Source organism: Centropristis striata, chromosome 7 (assembly GCF_030273125.1).
Source record: "Centropristis striata isolate RG_2023a ecotype Rhode Island chromosome 7, C.striata_1.0, whole genome shotgun sequence".
Taxonomy (NCBI): domain Eukaryota; kingdom Metazoa; phylum Chordata; class Actinopteri; order Perciformes; family Serranidae; genus Centropristis; species Centropristis striata.
This window is the reverse complement of record NC_081523.1, coordinates 35,596,712-35,612,896: the sequence shown is the minus strand read 5'-3', so window position 1 is coordinate 35,612,896 and position 16,185 is coordinate 35,596,712. Positions and strand designations below refer to the sequence as shown.

Sequence of the window (16,185 nt, the reverse complement as noted above, 5' to 3'; positions counted from 1 at the left end):
CTAAAACAAGACTACATCACCTATTGGCAAACACAAACCAAAACACAGAGATGAACTAATTAGAGAAACATATTTCCAAAAATTTGAATCCGTCAAAAAAGGTTTTTTAAAATGGTCAGATGAGGAAAAACTGCCGCTCCTCCTCAGGGAAGAGTCACAGAGCTGTAGATTAGCAGCAGTCTATGTTTCTGCCTGTCACACACTGAGGGACAGCGAGTGACACACAGCTGTTGTTTGTTTTGTTTTTATTTTTTCTTCTTCTTTGCTGGGACAGTTAGATTATATGAATGATATATTGATTGTAATTCAATGATTGTAAATATTGCTTTCTTTTATTATTAGTTTTTCTTTTCTTTTAAAATGAATAATAGAATTATAATAATTTATTGTAAATATTGCTTTCAATATTCCTTACTGTTATCTTTTTTTCTGATGCTTGCTTTGACAATATATACAATGTTACGTCATGCCAATAAAGCCAATTGAATTGAATTGAATTATAATCTCAGAAAAAAATGATCATGGTCATTGAACAGGGATTGATAAAACGTGGATTAATACACCAATACACAAGACTCGTGTCTACTGTTTAAGGTTCAAATGGAGTCTCTAGCTGAAATACGTAGACGTTTGAAAATCTCCAATTATTGTTCTTTTACGCTCATTTTTTTTCGGCAGTCCCATTCACTTCAATGCAAAATTTGGGGCAAATTCGTATTCCGTAGAGAAAAGTAATAGCACACCGATCCCGATCAAACCGCATGTTTTGATGTATAATTTGTCTTGCAACTCTTCGAGTTGTAGGACTAGTAGCGGGACGAAATTGTGTCCAGAAGAGGAAGAAGAAAAAATCCACAGTATAACAATAGTGCTCGTTGCGATTGCCCCGTGGTCCTAGAAGGAAAATAAGAATAATAATATCAAACATGAAAACGCAAATTTAGATTTTCCCTCATTCTTCAGTTTTGAAGCAGCAGAAACACATTTAGATAAAATACAGATAATTATTCTGTTTTCTTTAATCCAAAACTCTTGTTAAAAACAGACGATTCACCTGAACACATTCATTTATTTCATTTTCTCTCTGTAACAATTTGTTTATTTTATTTCACCTGTCTTAAATAAACAAATATGTAAATAATAAAAATAATCAGAAACCAAGACCAGGACAGGACCAGGACCCAGAGTGTGCTGGATCCAGATTCAACAAACCCTTTTTATTTTAAATGTGTTTATTTCCAGTTTGTGACTCAGATTTTACACATTTAGACTTCATCTTGTTACTGAGGCTGCAGGAAGTGATGCGTGTGATGATGTCACACCTCCTGCCTGTTCTCCGTGTAATGCATTCTGGGAAACAATGTGCTGTTTTAATCTGTTCCGCCTCCAGTATGACATCACTGTCACACCTGGATGAATGAGTCAGTCCAGAGACTTCAGAGGACCAGGACCAGGACCAGGACAAGAACCAGGACCAGGAGCATCCCGTCCCTCAGAGAACCCTGCCTGTCTGTCTCCCTGTCTGTCTGTCTGTATGCCTGTCTGGCTCTCTAGCGGCGGCGGTACAGAATGTCCCAGGAGTCTCTCCACTTGAGTTCTTGCAGCTGATTGGCCGAGAGCTCGGGGCGTCCGTAGGTCAGAGGACAAAGGGTTCGATAGGACAAGAAGATGAAGAGCAGGACAACTGCCACGCACACATCCAGAGCACGCCGGTGTGTTCCCCTGCTGCGTGCGCACACACACACACACACACACACACACACACTTTATTTACTTAAAGGTACATACACACAAAAACATGGCATCCGGTCTTAATGATAACTCTGTGTGTGTGTGTGTGTGTGTGTGTGTGTGTGTGCGTGTGCGTGTACCTGAGCAGGTGAGTGTGTGTGTGCTCCAGCAGGGCGGGGCTCAGCAGGTGCAGGTAGCAGAGGGCGGGCAGGTAGTGATAGAGGAACAGAGTCTTCTCCATCAGGAGGAACGGGACGAAGTTCACCAACCAACCACCAACACACACACACCCCAGACACACAAACTGACACCACACAGCTGCACGCACGCACACACACACACACACACACACACACACACAGTATTAATGTCGGTTAACAGATCACTCCTGCAGAGAACATCTGTGTGTCTGTGTGTGTGTGTGTGTGTGTGTGTACCATCAGGGAGGTCTTTGAAGCCCCGCCTCCTCCTCAGCATGTAGACAGCAGCTAGCAGCTGATAGGCCAGCAGGCTGAGGTTAGCCACGCCCCACGACACAGGGTTACCAATCAGATGGATCTGAGCCTGAGACAGCCAATCAGAGACAGCCAATTACAGAAAGCCAATTACATACAGCCAATCAGAGACAGCCAACCACAGAGCAAAACAAGAGTGCGTGTGTATGTGTGTGTGTGTGTTTCTGTGTTACGTTGGTGGACGAGTGCAGCCAGTATGCGATGTTGGTTTCCATGGTGATCCACTCAAGGGGGGCGGAGCTATATTTGTGCTCAGAGTCCTCCTGTTTCACCGTTAGCATCTTCCACTGCCATGGCAACACATGACATCATAACTTTATTCTATTAATAAATCCCAATAACAGAACTTTACTTTTATTCTTGATGATGCGTTTACTGTCTTTACCTGAAGCTCCAAAAACTTTGACCAGAAGGAAATCTTCCTGTCCACGTCGATGTGAGTTGGAGAGTGAAGCTCTACCTCCCGCTCCTTCTGCTCCTGACCTTAACGCGCGCACACACACACACACACACACACACACACACAGACACAGACACAGACACAGACACAGACACACAAGGGAGGGAGAGACAAATGTCTGACTGTCAGTGAACACACCATTGAAATTTAAAAAAACAGTCAAAAATATCATGTAATCTGGTGTGAACGGAAAACTGTGAGACAGTCTGGCTGTATCCCAAAGTCAAGGATCCTTCCTCTGGAGTCTGGTCCTCCAGAGACCAGAGTCCTTCCTATCACTGTAATAACCACAAATGGAGCCTTCAGCATGCAGGTGTGTTCCATTGTGTAATTGGACGTCCTGATTCAATTCAGGGTCGTAATTTCTAAACCAGTTGAGAAATGATGTGTAATGTGAAATGGAAGAAGATGCTTTACAGTTGAATCTCCACGATTTAGCAAAAAAAACAACACTAAGTGATTAAACCTGAATATTTCACTGATCCTGGAGCAAAACTCACCATGGAGATGTGTTCTGTTTCTCTTTTTTTAATTTAACAGTACAATTAGTTATTTATAAATAATTAACAACAATTAACTAAACTGGTAATGTATCAAGATGATGTTTATTATTAAGTTTTGTAAGTTATGTGATAACATTCAGTGTAAACTGAAAATACTTATATATTTAAATGCATATTGCTACACCGGCGTTGCATTTTTAAATCTCCTGGTAGACCGGTGACCGCAAGGCTTTATGGGTACGCAGGACACGGAGGACACACACAAGCATCCAACAGATGGACTCTGTCCTCCGGAGGATCCTGGACTTTGGGGCAGTCCTTCAGCTGTCGATGACGTAGAATCCTTCAGATTCAGACGTTTGAGGATCCTTCCTTGACATTGGGATACAGCCTCTGTTTTTATGTTCAGTGCTGAGGTCACAGAGGTCAGAGGTCGTACTGGTTCCGTATCGGTGCTCCTCCACCGTCCAGCCCAGACTGCTGCCGTGAGCTTTAAACAGCTTCTCTGCCACGACCTCCAGCTGACGGAAACCCCAGTCCGGAAGAGACACACCGCTCAGCTGCGCGCACGCACACACACACACACACACAATTGTTACGTCCTTATATGGTCACAGGAAACAGGTCACTAACAATAATACATTTCTCAAAGAGTCGAGTTTAGGATGAAACAAGTCAGCTGAAGACACTAAAACACAACAGGCTATGGTGCCTTCAGGGGCTTCAGGTGCGGGGAGAATGAGGTCACTTCCTGTGCATACCTTGAGCATGGCGGTGGTGTTGACGTGGACTAGTCGGACCTCAGACAGGATGGTCTTCCAGGACTCTGAGTCCGCCTCCCTGTTAGAGATGTCCTGCGCAGAGACAGGAAGTCAGAAACATCCGACGGTCCCTGAACGCCACTCAACAAACAAACATGAACTCACCACCCTCCACAGGTTCTGAGCCGCCATCGAGACGTTGAAGTCGATGTAACCCGACACCTCCTGAGAGTGAGGGCTCATGGGAGCTGCCACATCATGACTACAACACACGAACACACAAAGAACACTGACTGACCTGGTTCAATAACAAAATAATAAAAGCTCTCAGATGTCAGATTGTCCTTGAATGCAGCACAGCAGTGAGAATAGTTTACCTGTTGAGGAAGCGTGAGGTCATCCCATGAACCAGCTGGATTACATCACCGTGACGGACAGGTCGAGGGGGACTGCTGACCACCAGCTCCTGTCTATCAGAGAGAGAGACAGGTGGGACAAGTGAGACAGTGGGACAGGTGAGACAGGTGAGACAGCGGGACAGGTGAGACAAGCGAGACAGTGGGAGAGGTGAGACAGGTCGGACAGGTGAGACATTAGGACAGGTGAGACAGTGACTACACCTCCCCGCATGCCCCGGGGCAGACCTACCTGCCAGGGTCTTTGATGATCCACCAGTTGTTGACATCTTTGAAAGGGTAACATGTGACCTGCTGCTGGTGAGAGCTGCCCCGCCCATTTTCATACCTGGACAGGAAACAGGAAGTGATGTTATTAATGCTTCCATACTGCTCTCTGATTGGCTGTTGTGTCCCTGTGAGCTGGCAGCACCTGATTGGGTAGTTGGCTTTGTGCGAGTGGAGCCAGCAGGGGATTGGCTGGGAGGCAGAGCTTCTTAAAGTCACCTGACTGCCGTAAGCGACTTCCAGAGGCTGACCCTTAGTGATCCTGGAGAGCCCGCCCTGCAGACACACACAGACCAATCAATCAATCAACCAATCAACCAACCAACCAACCAACCAACCAATAAACCAACCAACATACCAACCAATTGACCAGCCAACCAACCAATCAGCCAGCCAATCAATTAATCACCAATCAACCAATGAATCAACCAATTAACCAACCAACCAATCAACCAACCAATTAACCAATTTAACACTGCTTCGATACATGCTTCGAACCCTGAACTACAGTTCTATAGAACCACTGCTTCAAAGCTTGCTTTGGAGCGAAAAAAATCATGTGACATGTGACGTCTGAAGCAGCAACTGCTTCATTGCCTGAATGAATCACATGACTGGTTTGCAGTCCAATCAGGGGATAAACTGGTGCTGCCTAGTGTCGATTCTGACAGGTGACAGGTTGAGACAGTTTTGAATTTGAGCGCCTCAACACTTTATAACCGCTCCAAACAATGCACAATTTGTGGGTTGTCGTCGGTTGTAGTAGGTGTGTTATTGCTGTTGAGTTGTTGGTTTGCGTTTGTATCACTATGGATCATTATGGAGCCAGCCAGGAAGAGAGGTCGTTCTGACATGTGGGAACACTTCAATCTGATCGCTTCTGATGAGGTAGGTGGTCTGTTTAATAACGTAGGAAAAGTAAAGTTAAATATCCCACAGTAACTTTCAGTACAGTACTATAGCTATGGTCTATCTCAAGTCTATATAAACTAGCATTACAGTAATATTATGTATACAAGTAGTGTAGCTATTGGGCTATAGCTTTATAGACTCAAATTGCATTTTTATTTTATCATTTATTTATTTTAAATTTACAAATGGCCTTCTCTACAGGTCCGGTGCTTGGTGTGTTCAACTGAGCTGAAGTATTATGGGAATACTTCCTCGATTAGGCACTTCACTGCCAAGCATGGAGCTGCTGGTAGCCAGGGGAACACAAATCAAGGTAGGCTTTATATATTATATTATTATTATCATTAACTAGACACACTAACACAATACATGGCTTTATTCCATGACTCAGTGGTCTGCTTCATATAAATGCAATTTCACATAAATCCTTATTTTCTTTTAGTCATTTTCTTTTTATTTATTTATGTCTTTATTTCTTTGTCTTAGTGGACTGGAAGCAAGAGCTAGATGAAGCTCTGGTGAACATGGTGGTGAAAGACTTTTTCCATTGTGGATGACTGTGGCTTCAAGGAGTTTGTGGCATTGCTTGATCCCAAATACAGTGTTCCATCCAGACAGGCTCTAAAGAACATGGTGGTCCAGCGATATGCGGAGAAGACCCAGGCCAATGCTGTCATGCAGAGGGTTGAGGCTGTGAGCCTTACTGCTGATATGTGGACCTCCATTGATATGGACGCATATCTAGCAGTGACCTGCTGTTATGTGGATGGCCATAGTGCTTTGGGGAGAGCTGCCTTTCCCTGAAGCTCATACAGCTTCAAACATCACTGCTGCAACAAGGTCTCTCATGGAGGAATGGGGCATTGAAGGCAAAGTGACCGAATTTGTGATGGATGCAGGAGCTAATATGGTTGCCTCTGTCAGAAATGTAAATCTATGACATGCAATTTGCTTTGCTCATTCACTGAATTTAGTGGTGAAGAAGTCTATTGAAGCAACTCCTGGCCTAGAAGACCTTTTCGCACAGGGGCACGGAAAGTAGTCACATTTTTCAAAACCAGCCAGCGGCAAGTGCAGGAGCAGATGAATGTCCAGTGAAGAAGCTTATTATACTGGAACAGCACCTTCCTCATGCTACAACGCCTCTTCGAAGAGAGACAGTCAGTGCGGGCAGCTCTTGCAGCGCTAAGGACAGACGTGAGACCTCCGTCCTCTGAGGACTATAAAACAGCTGCCGCATGCCTACAATTGCTTGCCCCCTTTTACCAGGCAACACTGGACTTGTCAGAGGAGAAGAGGGTGTCAGGGTCAAAGGTTATTCCAATGACATAAATGTTGATGTTATACTTGTATGACACAATGGGAAAAATTAGCCATAACACGGCTAAACTACTGGGACAGAACTAAGTGTCACTGATGCTAAACACGTTTGACGCTTTCAACACTGCTGGATTCAGATTCAAATCCATAGGATTCTACAATCAAGTACAGGGACAGGCATCAGTAAAATGACTGACAGCACAATGCTCACGCATGATAAGATGCACACCACCTGACACACCTGCAGAAGACCAGCCCTCCACATCAGCTCAACCAGCACCAGCAAATGCTGAAAATCCATCATCCACTAGTAATGTTATATTGTAGTTATTTTATAACTGCAGGATAAATAAGTACAAGTAAAAAAGGATACACATCTAAACATTTCACTACTGATGATTACTGTCATGTTTGTCTTTCAGATTAGCCTGGCTAACACCAGACCAAATCTCATTGGAGATTAGGTCTGGACACCTGCTGTTCATTTCTCCGTAGAGGAGGTGTGGTTTACGATCCTCCAGAGCCGTTTATTGGACGCTTAGAATGTCTATCAAAGCGTCTGTAGGTAGCTCTTAGCCAATCAGATCAGTTATACCAGATGATGTAGTAGAGCAACAGAGATGGATGTTTGTTGTGTGTGTGTCTGTGAGAGAGAGTTGTTTGCTGCTTTGCTCCTCCAGTTCTCGCTTTCTGCAAGATTATTTATTTTCACGCTTTATTCCCCCTCATGTCATTCTGCCACACACATCCACTGATTTTATGGGCAATAAACAAGCTGCTGCGGGCCTCTCGGCGGCTCCGCTGTCCGCGGTAGCGAGGCTATTAGCCGCTAGCGACGCTAATAGCTATTAGCTGCTAATAGCTATTAGCCGCTAGTGGCGCTAATAGCCGCTAGCGACGCTAATAGCCCCGCTACCATAACGCCGGTGATCTCAGCGGAGCCGCCGAGAGACCTTTCGCCTTTCAACTTTCGCTCTAAACTATTTAAAAAAACCATCTGCAGCTATAGAGAGTTTCGCGTCTGCAGCAGCCATGTTGGATCCGGAAAGCTTCCAAGTGCCGAGTAGTACGCGTCATCGTCTCACCGTCCCTCCCCGCTCTGTGATTGGATCCCTAAAACAGGGCTACGAAACTGGCTTAGTTGCCAGACCGTCTGGAGGTTCGAAATTAAATTTGAGCGCGCAAGGCAGTCTGGGTATACCCAGGCTACTTTCAGATATTAACCTTTGGGAAACTTTGGACAGAGATGCTTCTGAAGCAAGGAGGGCAAGGAATGCCACCGCGGACGCTACAGTGGAGGTGCAGCGGTACATGACTGATCCACCACTGGAAAGATCAGAAGACCCACTTGCTTACTGGCTGAAACATTAGAATGTATACCCCGTCTGTTTAAACTGGCAAAACATTTTTTATGCACACCAGCATCATCTGTTCCATGTGAGCGGGTATTTTCCAAATGTGGAGAAATTGTGACCAAGAAAAGAAACCGGCTCAGTCCAAAAACTGTTGAAAAATGTACCTCAATAAAAATCTTTGAGTGTTCCCCATCCCATCCCCTGTCATAGTTACACAAGCACACCCAGCATATGCCATATTTTCCAGCACTCTTCTTCAATAACACAATACACACATTCATCAATCGTTATTTGTAAATAGAACATGACATTCAGTCTGAATGTGTATTCTTCAAAGCAAAGATACTTTAAATCCAGGGTGATGAAAGCAAAAATGCTTCAGAACAAGGTCTTTTCTACAAAAGTAGTTCCTCCAACACTGTGCCAACAGAGGTCGCTGTAATTGAAGCTTCAAGTAATGAATCCATTTTCGAAACAATTGGCTCAAGTGGTTCAGTGCTTCACAAAAGCTTAATTTGCCCATCACTACCTATCAACCAATCAATCAACCAATCAGGTGTTACCTCCAGACTGGCCTGGAAGGCGGAGCTCATCAGCTGGTCATGTGGTCCGCTGCGGTGCAGGAGGGTCAGGTGGACGTAGAACCAGAACACGTAGAGAAGAACAGGAACCACCAACAGACACACAACACGACACACACACTGCACACACACACTCAGCTGCACACACACGCACACACACACACACACACACACATACTTAATTGTGAAAACATGAATTAATTATCTTAAAAACTTTGTGATGAGGTGAAGCTGATCAGTGAGACTCACATGACTGACAGTTCGATCTCCAATCAGCTTCCAGGTGTGCAGAGAGGCCACGCCCAGCAGCAGCAGGTAGGAGAACACGCCCATATACTTCACCCTGACACACACACACATACACACACACACAAACATTTACACATTTACACAACAAACTGTTCCACATTAAACTATAATAAATTATATTACAACGTGTTTCTGACCCGACAGCAGCCGAACAGGAGGCTCCAGAGAGAAACAGCCAGAAGTACCGGAACCAGCTGAGGACACACAGAGGTCAGAGGTCAGGGGTCAGGGGTTACTCAGGGTCCACAGACAGAGTGGTGGTGGGTCTGACCTGTGGGGTGTGTTGTGGAACCTCAGGTAGGAGAAGAACGCCAACAACACGAAGAAGATGAGGATGGACTCCAGCAGCATGAATCGAGACTGAACGATCAGAGAGTTCTCTGCAACGAAACACACCCACAGTCCCTGAACCCCTCACCATCACACAGTCTCTGAACGCCACACCATCACACTGGAACCCTGAATGCCTCACCATCACACTGACTCCTGAACGCTAGGGGTGGGCGATATGGCCCTAAATGATTATCACGATATTACAGGGTATTTTTGCAATATTAAAATATACTGAAAAATATATAGAAGATGATTTTTTTTAGTCTGTATAAATAAATAAAAAGTCGTACAGCAAAATAAAAATCAATCATAAATCTAAATGAAGTGTAAATTGCAAATCTCAACAGTTGCCAAATACAAAAAAATTACTCTTGACTCTTGAGTATTAGCAAATAATAAAAATAACCATGTAGGGGGGTCCGGGGGCATGCCCCCCCAGGAGATAATTTTGTGTATTTTATAGTACAATGTGATCATTCTCGTCCACTTTGAGAGCTAAATGTGAGCAAATACCTCACATACCATTTTTCACAGTCAACAGGGCTTTCCACGAGGACATGGAGCCACCAGACAGTGTTAAAAATATCTGGATAGGGGGTCCGGGGGGATGTCCCCCTGGAGAATTTATTTTCCATAAAAGCTCAAATTTGGTGCCTCTCACACATTCTGATGCCACAATTCCATCATATACACTGATCTTATCATTGCATATTTTAACAAAATATTATAAAGGAGAATAGAGGTTACTGTATGTTTTATTTAAGGCATCTTATTTTGACAGTCTTCTTCTAAATTCTGTGGTGGATTTTGCTAACACTGTGCTCTTATTTTGAAAGCTGCATGTGTTTAGCGACAGGAAGTAATAGTAGCTTTCTGTGATTAACACAACTTTAATTGTTAGCTAATGTTAGCTCGCGGCTAACGAACGGCATAATGCAACAGTGTGTTTGGTCCGTTTGGACCGCTGATGGCCCGGACAGGTTGATAGTATTTAGTTCGGCGTGCACAGACGCACACGGAGAGATGATGTGGGGACAGGACTGACATAGACTGGTAGGACAGCTCTGTAAATTCAGTGTGTGAATGCGCCTCATGTCTCGGAGGAGGATGGAGAGGTGGGTCGGGGTTTTGACTGACTGACGGGTGACAGACACTCTGCTGAGCAACACAACGCAAAATAACTTTATGTTATGAATAGTGTAGATATACTTTCAGTAGCTTGAAGTGGGACGCTAGTGCAGCACATGAGACTATGGCGGGCCGCCACAGTCTAGGTAATTAATGGAAACCCTTACGCCACTACGACAAGAAGTAGGAATGTTGCCAATGTAATCATATTAATTTTTTTTACTTTTAAATTATACCGGTAAAATCGTGAACGATACGATATGGCACACCCCTACTGAACGCCACACCAGTACTCCTGTGTGATGACGGCGTGTTACTCACCCAGCAGCAGCAGCACGGCGGCTCCGAGCGCCGACAGGTGAGAGAATCGGAGCTCCAGAGTCAGCAGGTAAACCAGCGGCACACAGAGAGCGCCGCACAGAGCCGGGAGCAGCCGCAGACTCCACACGCTCACCCCGCCCGGGTACTCTGCACAAAACAAACACACCCACACCACTGAGACACTCTGTAGGACAAAACAAACACACCCAAAACAACTGAGAAACTCTGTACAACAAAATAAACACACCCACACCGCTAAGACACTCTGCACAACAAAACAAACACACCACTGAGACACTCAGCACAACAAAACAAACACACCACTGAGACACTCAGCACAACAAAACAAACACACCCACACCACTGAGACACTCTGTAGGACGAAACAAACACACCCACACCGCTTAGACACTGTAGAGCGAAACAAACACACCCACAGTTGTTGTGTGAGGCGGTGGACTCCTACCTGCTCCAATTCTGTTCCACACAAAGTTCCCATCGAATCCTCCCAGGTACCCTGCAACACACACACACACATTGATGACATCATCACGCAGGTGACTTGTGGTGGCCTTCTGAGCGGTCACCGTGGTTACTGACCTCCGAGCGCCAGGATCATGTGACCGAGCGGCGGCCCGCTGTCGTCCACGAAGAAAACTCTCTTCATGTAGAGAGACACGAACTGACCGTAATACACCTCATCAAACCTGCACACACACACACACACACCTCAGATGTCTGACTGTCCTTAATTGCACCAGCAGTTAGTCTTTAAACAGCAAAAAAAACATCATGAAGTCTGCTGTGTGTGTGTGTGTGTGTGTGTGTGTGTGTGTGTGTCTGTGTGTGTCTGTGTGTGTGTGTGTACTCACACCACATTGTTGGGGTAGCTGAGGTGGTTCAGTCTGGTCCAGGCTGCTAGCAGAGAGAGCAGCAGCAGGACCAGGTCCAGCTGGGCCGTGACCACCAGGGGGAGCTGCAGCATCTCTGACACACAATAACAACAACTTCATTCATTCACTCATTAACCCTCAGGGCAGGTTGAGCTTTTCATTCTTCCTGTGTTAATAGTTTTGGCTGTGTTCATGCATTTGGCATGAATTTTGGCCAGATTGTGTATTTTTATTGTCTCTTGTTATTTCAAGCTCAGCTCCTGCAGTAAGGCTGACAAACAATAGTTACTCTTCAGGTTGAGACATTGAAACACATTCAAAATGCTATTTTTGACCTCACTTATGTTGAATCATAATACATTATCATAAATAATAATACATGCATTTTATTCAATCTGGGAGTCAATCTGGGCTTTGGCCTTGGGATTGATCATTTTTACTACTTTCCACCAGATTGACTCATTTTGACCATATTCAGCATATAGAGAAAAAACATGTGATTTATACACATAATCCACACACAAGAATGAACTGCTTCACATAAATCAGAACATGGATCATCTGAATCACATCAGAGATGAGACATGACAAACTCAGAAAAAAAAAGTTTTTTAACAGCTGACTGCAGCAGGTCTATAAACATGGTGGCATCATGACACAAACCTGGCACATAAAGGGTTAAAATACTCAGAAATCAGTTAGTGTTTGATATAAATTATTAGGTCAGCTGTAGGGGGGAAATCAGGACAATGAAAGTAGAATATCATAATGTATAATATTTTTTATAGCTCTTCTTCTTTTAAAGAGTGCATTATATGCTTTATGCAGTGAGTGTGCATCAAATTTGAATGTTAAATAACTCATTACTTCATTCAAGTCAGATTGGATTAAAATCCTCTGAACTAAATCAACAAACATCAAACTTCTCTGTTCTCTCATCCTCATAACTAGTGCAGTGCCCGTAGGAAGTATGTATTCGTCTGCAACTCCATAAAACACTTATTTTTCATAAGATACGCACACCATCCAGCACATAGACATTGATATTCGCTGGAAACAAATCGAAAATTTACAGATTTACTTACAGATGAGATGAGTCAGGTGTGGAAATCCAGAGTGAACTGGGTTACTGACTAGGTGTAGGCCTATCACACAATGGGGCGGAGCTCCCCTAAAAGGCGTCCGATCAGAAACAGTGCAATGCTGCAACATTGTAAATAATGATACGTAAATAATGATATTTAGAAAAATGAATTAAAAAAATCTTCAAAATCGAGGACGCACTCCTTTGTACCATGCGCAAGTCACATACGATATCTTAGGTCAGTCTGACTGCAGTCAGCAAGATGTGCCCTAGACACACACACACACAGATGCTTCTTGCTTTTATAGATAGATATCCATCTTCCTCTCAATAATGATAATAATAATGAATTAATGAGACACTGGTGTCCAGTTGCTATAGTCAACAACACAGACATGTTTTTGTTTAGTTTATTATCTTTATGTTTCATTTAAAGTATTAATGTTTATTTTTGTTTGTTTTTCTCAGAGAAATTCATATTTGATTGTTTGTGATTCTGTGACGTGAAATTAGTTGAATACTGAGACATAAAGAGGGTCCCTGAAGGCATCACTCAGATGAACATTAATGAGTTCAGATCATCAGATCGAACAGAAATCGATACCTGTGATCAGGTAATTGATATATTTTATATAATAATAATAATAATAATAATAATAATAATAATAATAATAATATTTATTAAAACACATGAGAAGAGTTCAGAGCTAACTTTAGTATTAGCATTAGCCTCGTTAGCCTGTTAGCTCTCAGTTTCCTTCCTTTTCTGCTGCCGAACCTTAAAGCTCACCTGGTGACGTCACTCCGTTAGCTGCAGACCGACCTGCTACCGGCAAGGCGCCTCTTCGCCGCTCCGGTATCGTCGGTTCTGCACCGAGGCTCCGTAATGTATTTGTTTTGGAGCCGCTCGGTGCTTCTGGTTCGACTGATGCTGCCTGATCACCGAGACATCGATACTTCCGGTGAGCAAAATAAAATATCAAGAAATTTAAAAAAATAAATGAAATCAAATGAAAAATCCAAATTAAATTATATTAATTAATTAATAAAAAATAAGAGAAACGAAATAAAACTAAAAAAAAGAATAAAATAAAATGTAACAATTAAATTAATATAGGCAGTTATCTCACTTTTACCAGCTGCAACATTTAAGTGATAATTACAAACTAGAAAATGTCTAAAGAAATGTTGAGTGTGCTTTACTCTGGCCCGTGTCTCTCAGCCATACATTATTGACCCTGCCGAGTAGTTTACAGTGTATTATCTCAACCGTTGCTGAGGTATGTGACAGATCAAGCTTTCAACCTGTGTGTGTTCATATGAGAGAACAAATAGGTTGATAAAAATCTACCATTAACAGTTTGCTTTGAAATATTGTGAAAAGGCGAAAATAAACTGCATTTCCTCCAGAAAGAGCGGAGTGGACGCCCTCTGCTGAAATGCCCGATGCAACTGTAGAAATTTGTATGAAAAGATAGAATTATGTAATAAACTGTGAAATGACCAGGAAACTTTATATCATTGTTATATACAGAGAGTTCAATAAAGTTAATCACAGTCAGGCTTGTGTGTGTGTGTGTGTGTGTGTGTGTGTGTGTGTTGGGGCAGGCTTTGGTAACCAAGTGACCAGGCAACCACCAATCAGAGCAGAGCAATCAATTGCAGTTGCTCCTTTACACCACTTCACAGCTCAATCATCCTCCATCATGGCTTCTCCTACCACTGTTACGCCGATGATACACAGCTGTTCCTGTCCTTCCCTCAAAACGACCCCACAGTCTCGGCTCGTATCTCTGCTTGTCTTGCTGATATCTCCACATGATGACAGATCATCACCTTCAGTTCAACCTCTCAAAGACGGAGCTCCTTGTCATCCCAGCCCGTCCCACCTTTTATCAGCCTACCAATCTTCAGCTTGGATCCATGCAACTTGTCCCACCAGCTCTGAAGGGAACCTGGGTGTCATGACTGATGACGAACTGATCTTCAAGGTTCATTTGTCCTCAATTGCCAGATCTTGTTGATTCTCCCTGTTCAGCATCAGGAAGATCAGACCCTACCTGACAGAGCAATCAACACAACTCCTGGTTCAAGCCCTCTTGTTATCAGGTTTAGACTACTGCAACTCTCGACTGGCAGGTCTTCCTGCTGCACCACCAAGCCTCTACAGATCTTCAACCAGCCCAGGAGAGCACATGTCACTCCGCTCCTCATCTCTCTCTCTGGCTCCCGGTCTCAGCAGCATCACATTGAAGCCTTTTCTCTGTCTACAGACAGCAGCACAGCTCCTACTTATCTGAACTCCTTTGTTCAGGTCCACAAACCCTCCCGCCCACTACTCTCTACCAGTAAAGGCCGTCCGGCTCCTCCACTGCTGAAGGCCTCTACGTCTCAAACCAGACTCTTCTCCTCTGTAGTGCCCCGGTGGTGGAACCAACTTCCAAACTCCATCCGTTCTGCTGAGTCCTTCTCAATCTTTAAGAAGAGATTGAAGACCAACTCTTTACTGAACACCTTCACTCTTGATCTACACTGATGAAGCGATAGGAATCTCACCGCTCTCATGACCTAAAAGCACTGTCCAGCAACTTAACCCACGGCACTTACTCTTGCTATGTTTCTTGACTTCATCCTTGTTTGTGTTGTATTCACTCACTCAGGCTGTGGGTGCGTGTTGGTGGATCATCTGTGCGTCCTACGCCCAAACTATAACTCTGACAGCTTTAGCAGACCAATGTGAGGGAGAAGACACATTTTCCTACGTTTCTATGAATAAATTACTTCTGTAGAGTGGCATCTGTGGCCTCGAGCGCAGTTTCCAAATTTATTATACATACATATATATAAATATTATTGTTGTTATATAACTGAGTATAGTAAATTAACATAGGGAAAAGGGGTAGGATTTAATAAGCTTTGGCTTCTTCCCACTCCTTTTGAACACAAAGTGTTGAGTTTTGTTGTTGTTTCATTTTGTGTTGTTGTCTTGTATTTGTTTGTTTATTTTTAATTGTTGATCTTTTATTTGTGTTCAAATAAATTCTCAATCAATCAATCAATCAATCAATCAATCAATCAATCAATCAATCAATTAGTCAATCAATCAATCAATCAATCAATCAATCAATCAGTCATCCACTCAAGCCTCTCTTGGATACCTATTTAGTGTATTTGCAACCAAAACTCTGGGAGGAGTAGTCGACCGAAAAAAACGTATATAGTATATATAAGTATATTAGGAAGAAGCCCGGTGGAGAGCATATAGTGGCTCTTACAAGCACACTCAATAAATGCTT

General features: G+C 43.4%; 1 protein-coding gene across 3 annotated transcripts; it reads right to left on the bottom strand.

The window, feature by feature from the left end:
• Positions 1 to 1,065: 1,065 nt before the first annotated feature.
• Positions 1,066 to 13,932, bottom strand: pomt1 (protein-O-mannosyltransferase 1). Of its 3 annotated transcripts, none has more exons than XM_059338055.1 (20): positions 13,680 to 13,932; positions 11,785 to 11,899; positions 11,513 to 11,619; positions 11,379 to 11,429; positions 10,913 to 11,059; positions 9,402 to 9,510; positions 9,268 to 9,324; positions 9,071 to 9,164; positions 8,804 to 8,959; positions 4,799 to 4,929; positions 4,619 to 4,714; positions 4,348 to 4,440; positions 4,136 to 4,232; positions 3,971 to 4,063; positions 3,649 to 3,769; positions 2,632 to 2,729; positions 2,420 to 2,533; positions 2,169 to 2,295; positions 1,872 to 2,049; positions 1,066 to 1,722 (listed from the first exon to the last, which is right to left on the bottom strand). In XM_059338055.1, exons 2-20 carry the CDS (start codon positions 11,895 to 11,897, stop codon positions 1,551 to 1,553), a joined length of 2,154 nt encoding a protein of 717 aa, XP_059194038.1. In that variant the 5' UTR covers positions 11,898 to 11,899; positions 13,680 to 13,932; the 3' UTR covers positions 1,066 to 1,550. The 3 variants fall into 3 exon arrangements, with proteins under 3 accessions (XP_059194038.1, XP_059194037.1, XP_059194036.1); XM_059338054.1 differs by having other exon boundaries at positions 1,072 to 1,725; positions 13,668 to 13,925; XM_059338053.1 differs by having other exon boundaries at positions 1,072 to 1,725; positions 13,680 to 13,925.
• Between the last annotated feature and the right edge of the window lie 2,253 nt (positions 13,933 to 16,185).

Bases quoted from the DNA above. Each gene is read 5' to 3' on its own strand.
- pomt1 (XM_059338054.1), bottom strand. From the start codon at position 11,897: ATGCTGCAGCTCCCCCTGGTGGTCACGGCCCAGCTGGACCTGGTCCTG. The intron at 11,430-11,512 runs GTCAGTAACCAC...TGTGTGTTGCAG, and splicing joins CATGATCCTGGCGCTCGGAG to GGTACCTGGGAGGATTCGAT. The intron at 2,296-2,419 runs GTAACACAGAAA...TGGCTGTCTCAG, and splicing joins GGCTGCACTCGTCCACCAAC to GCTCAGATCCATCTGATTGG.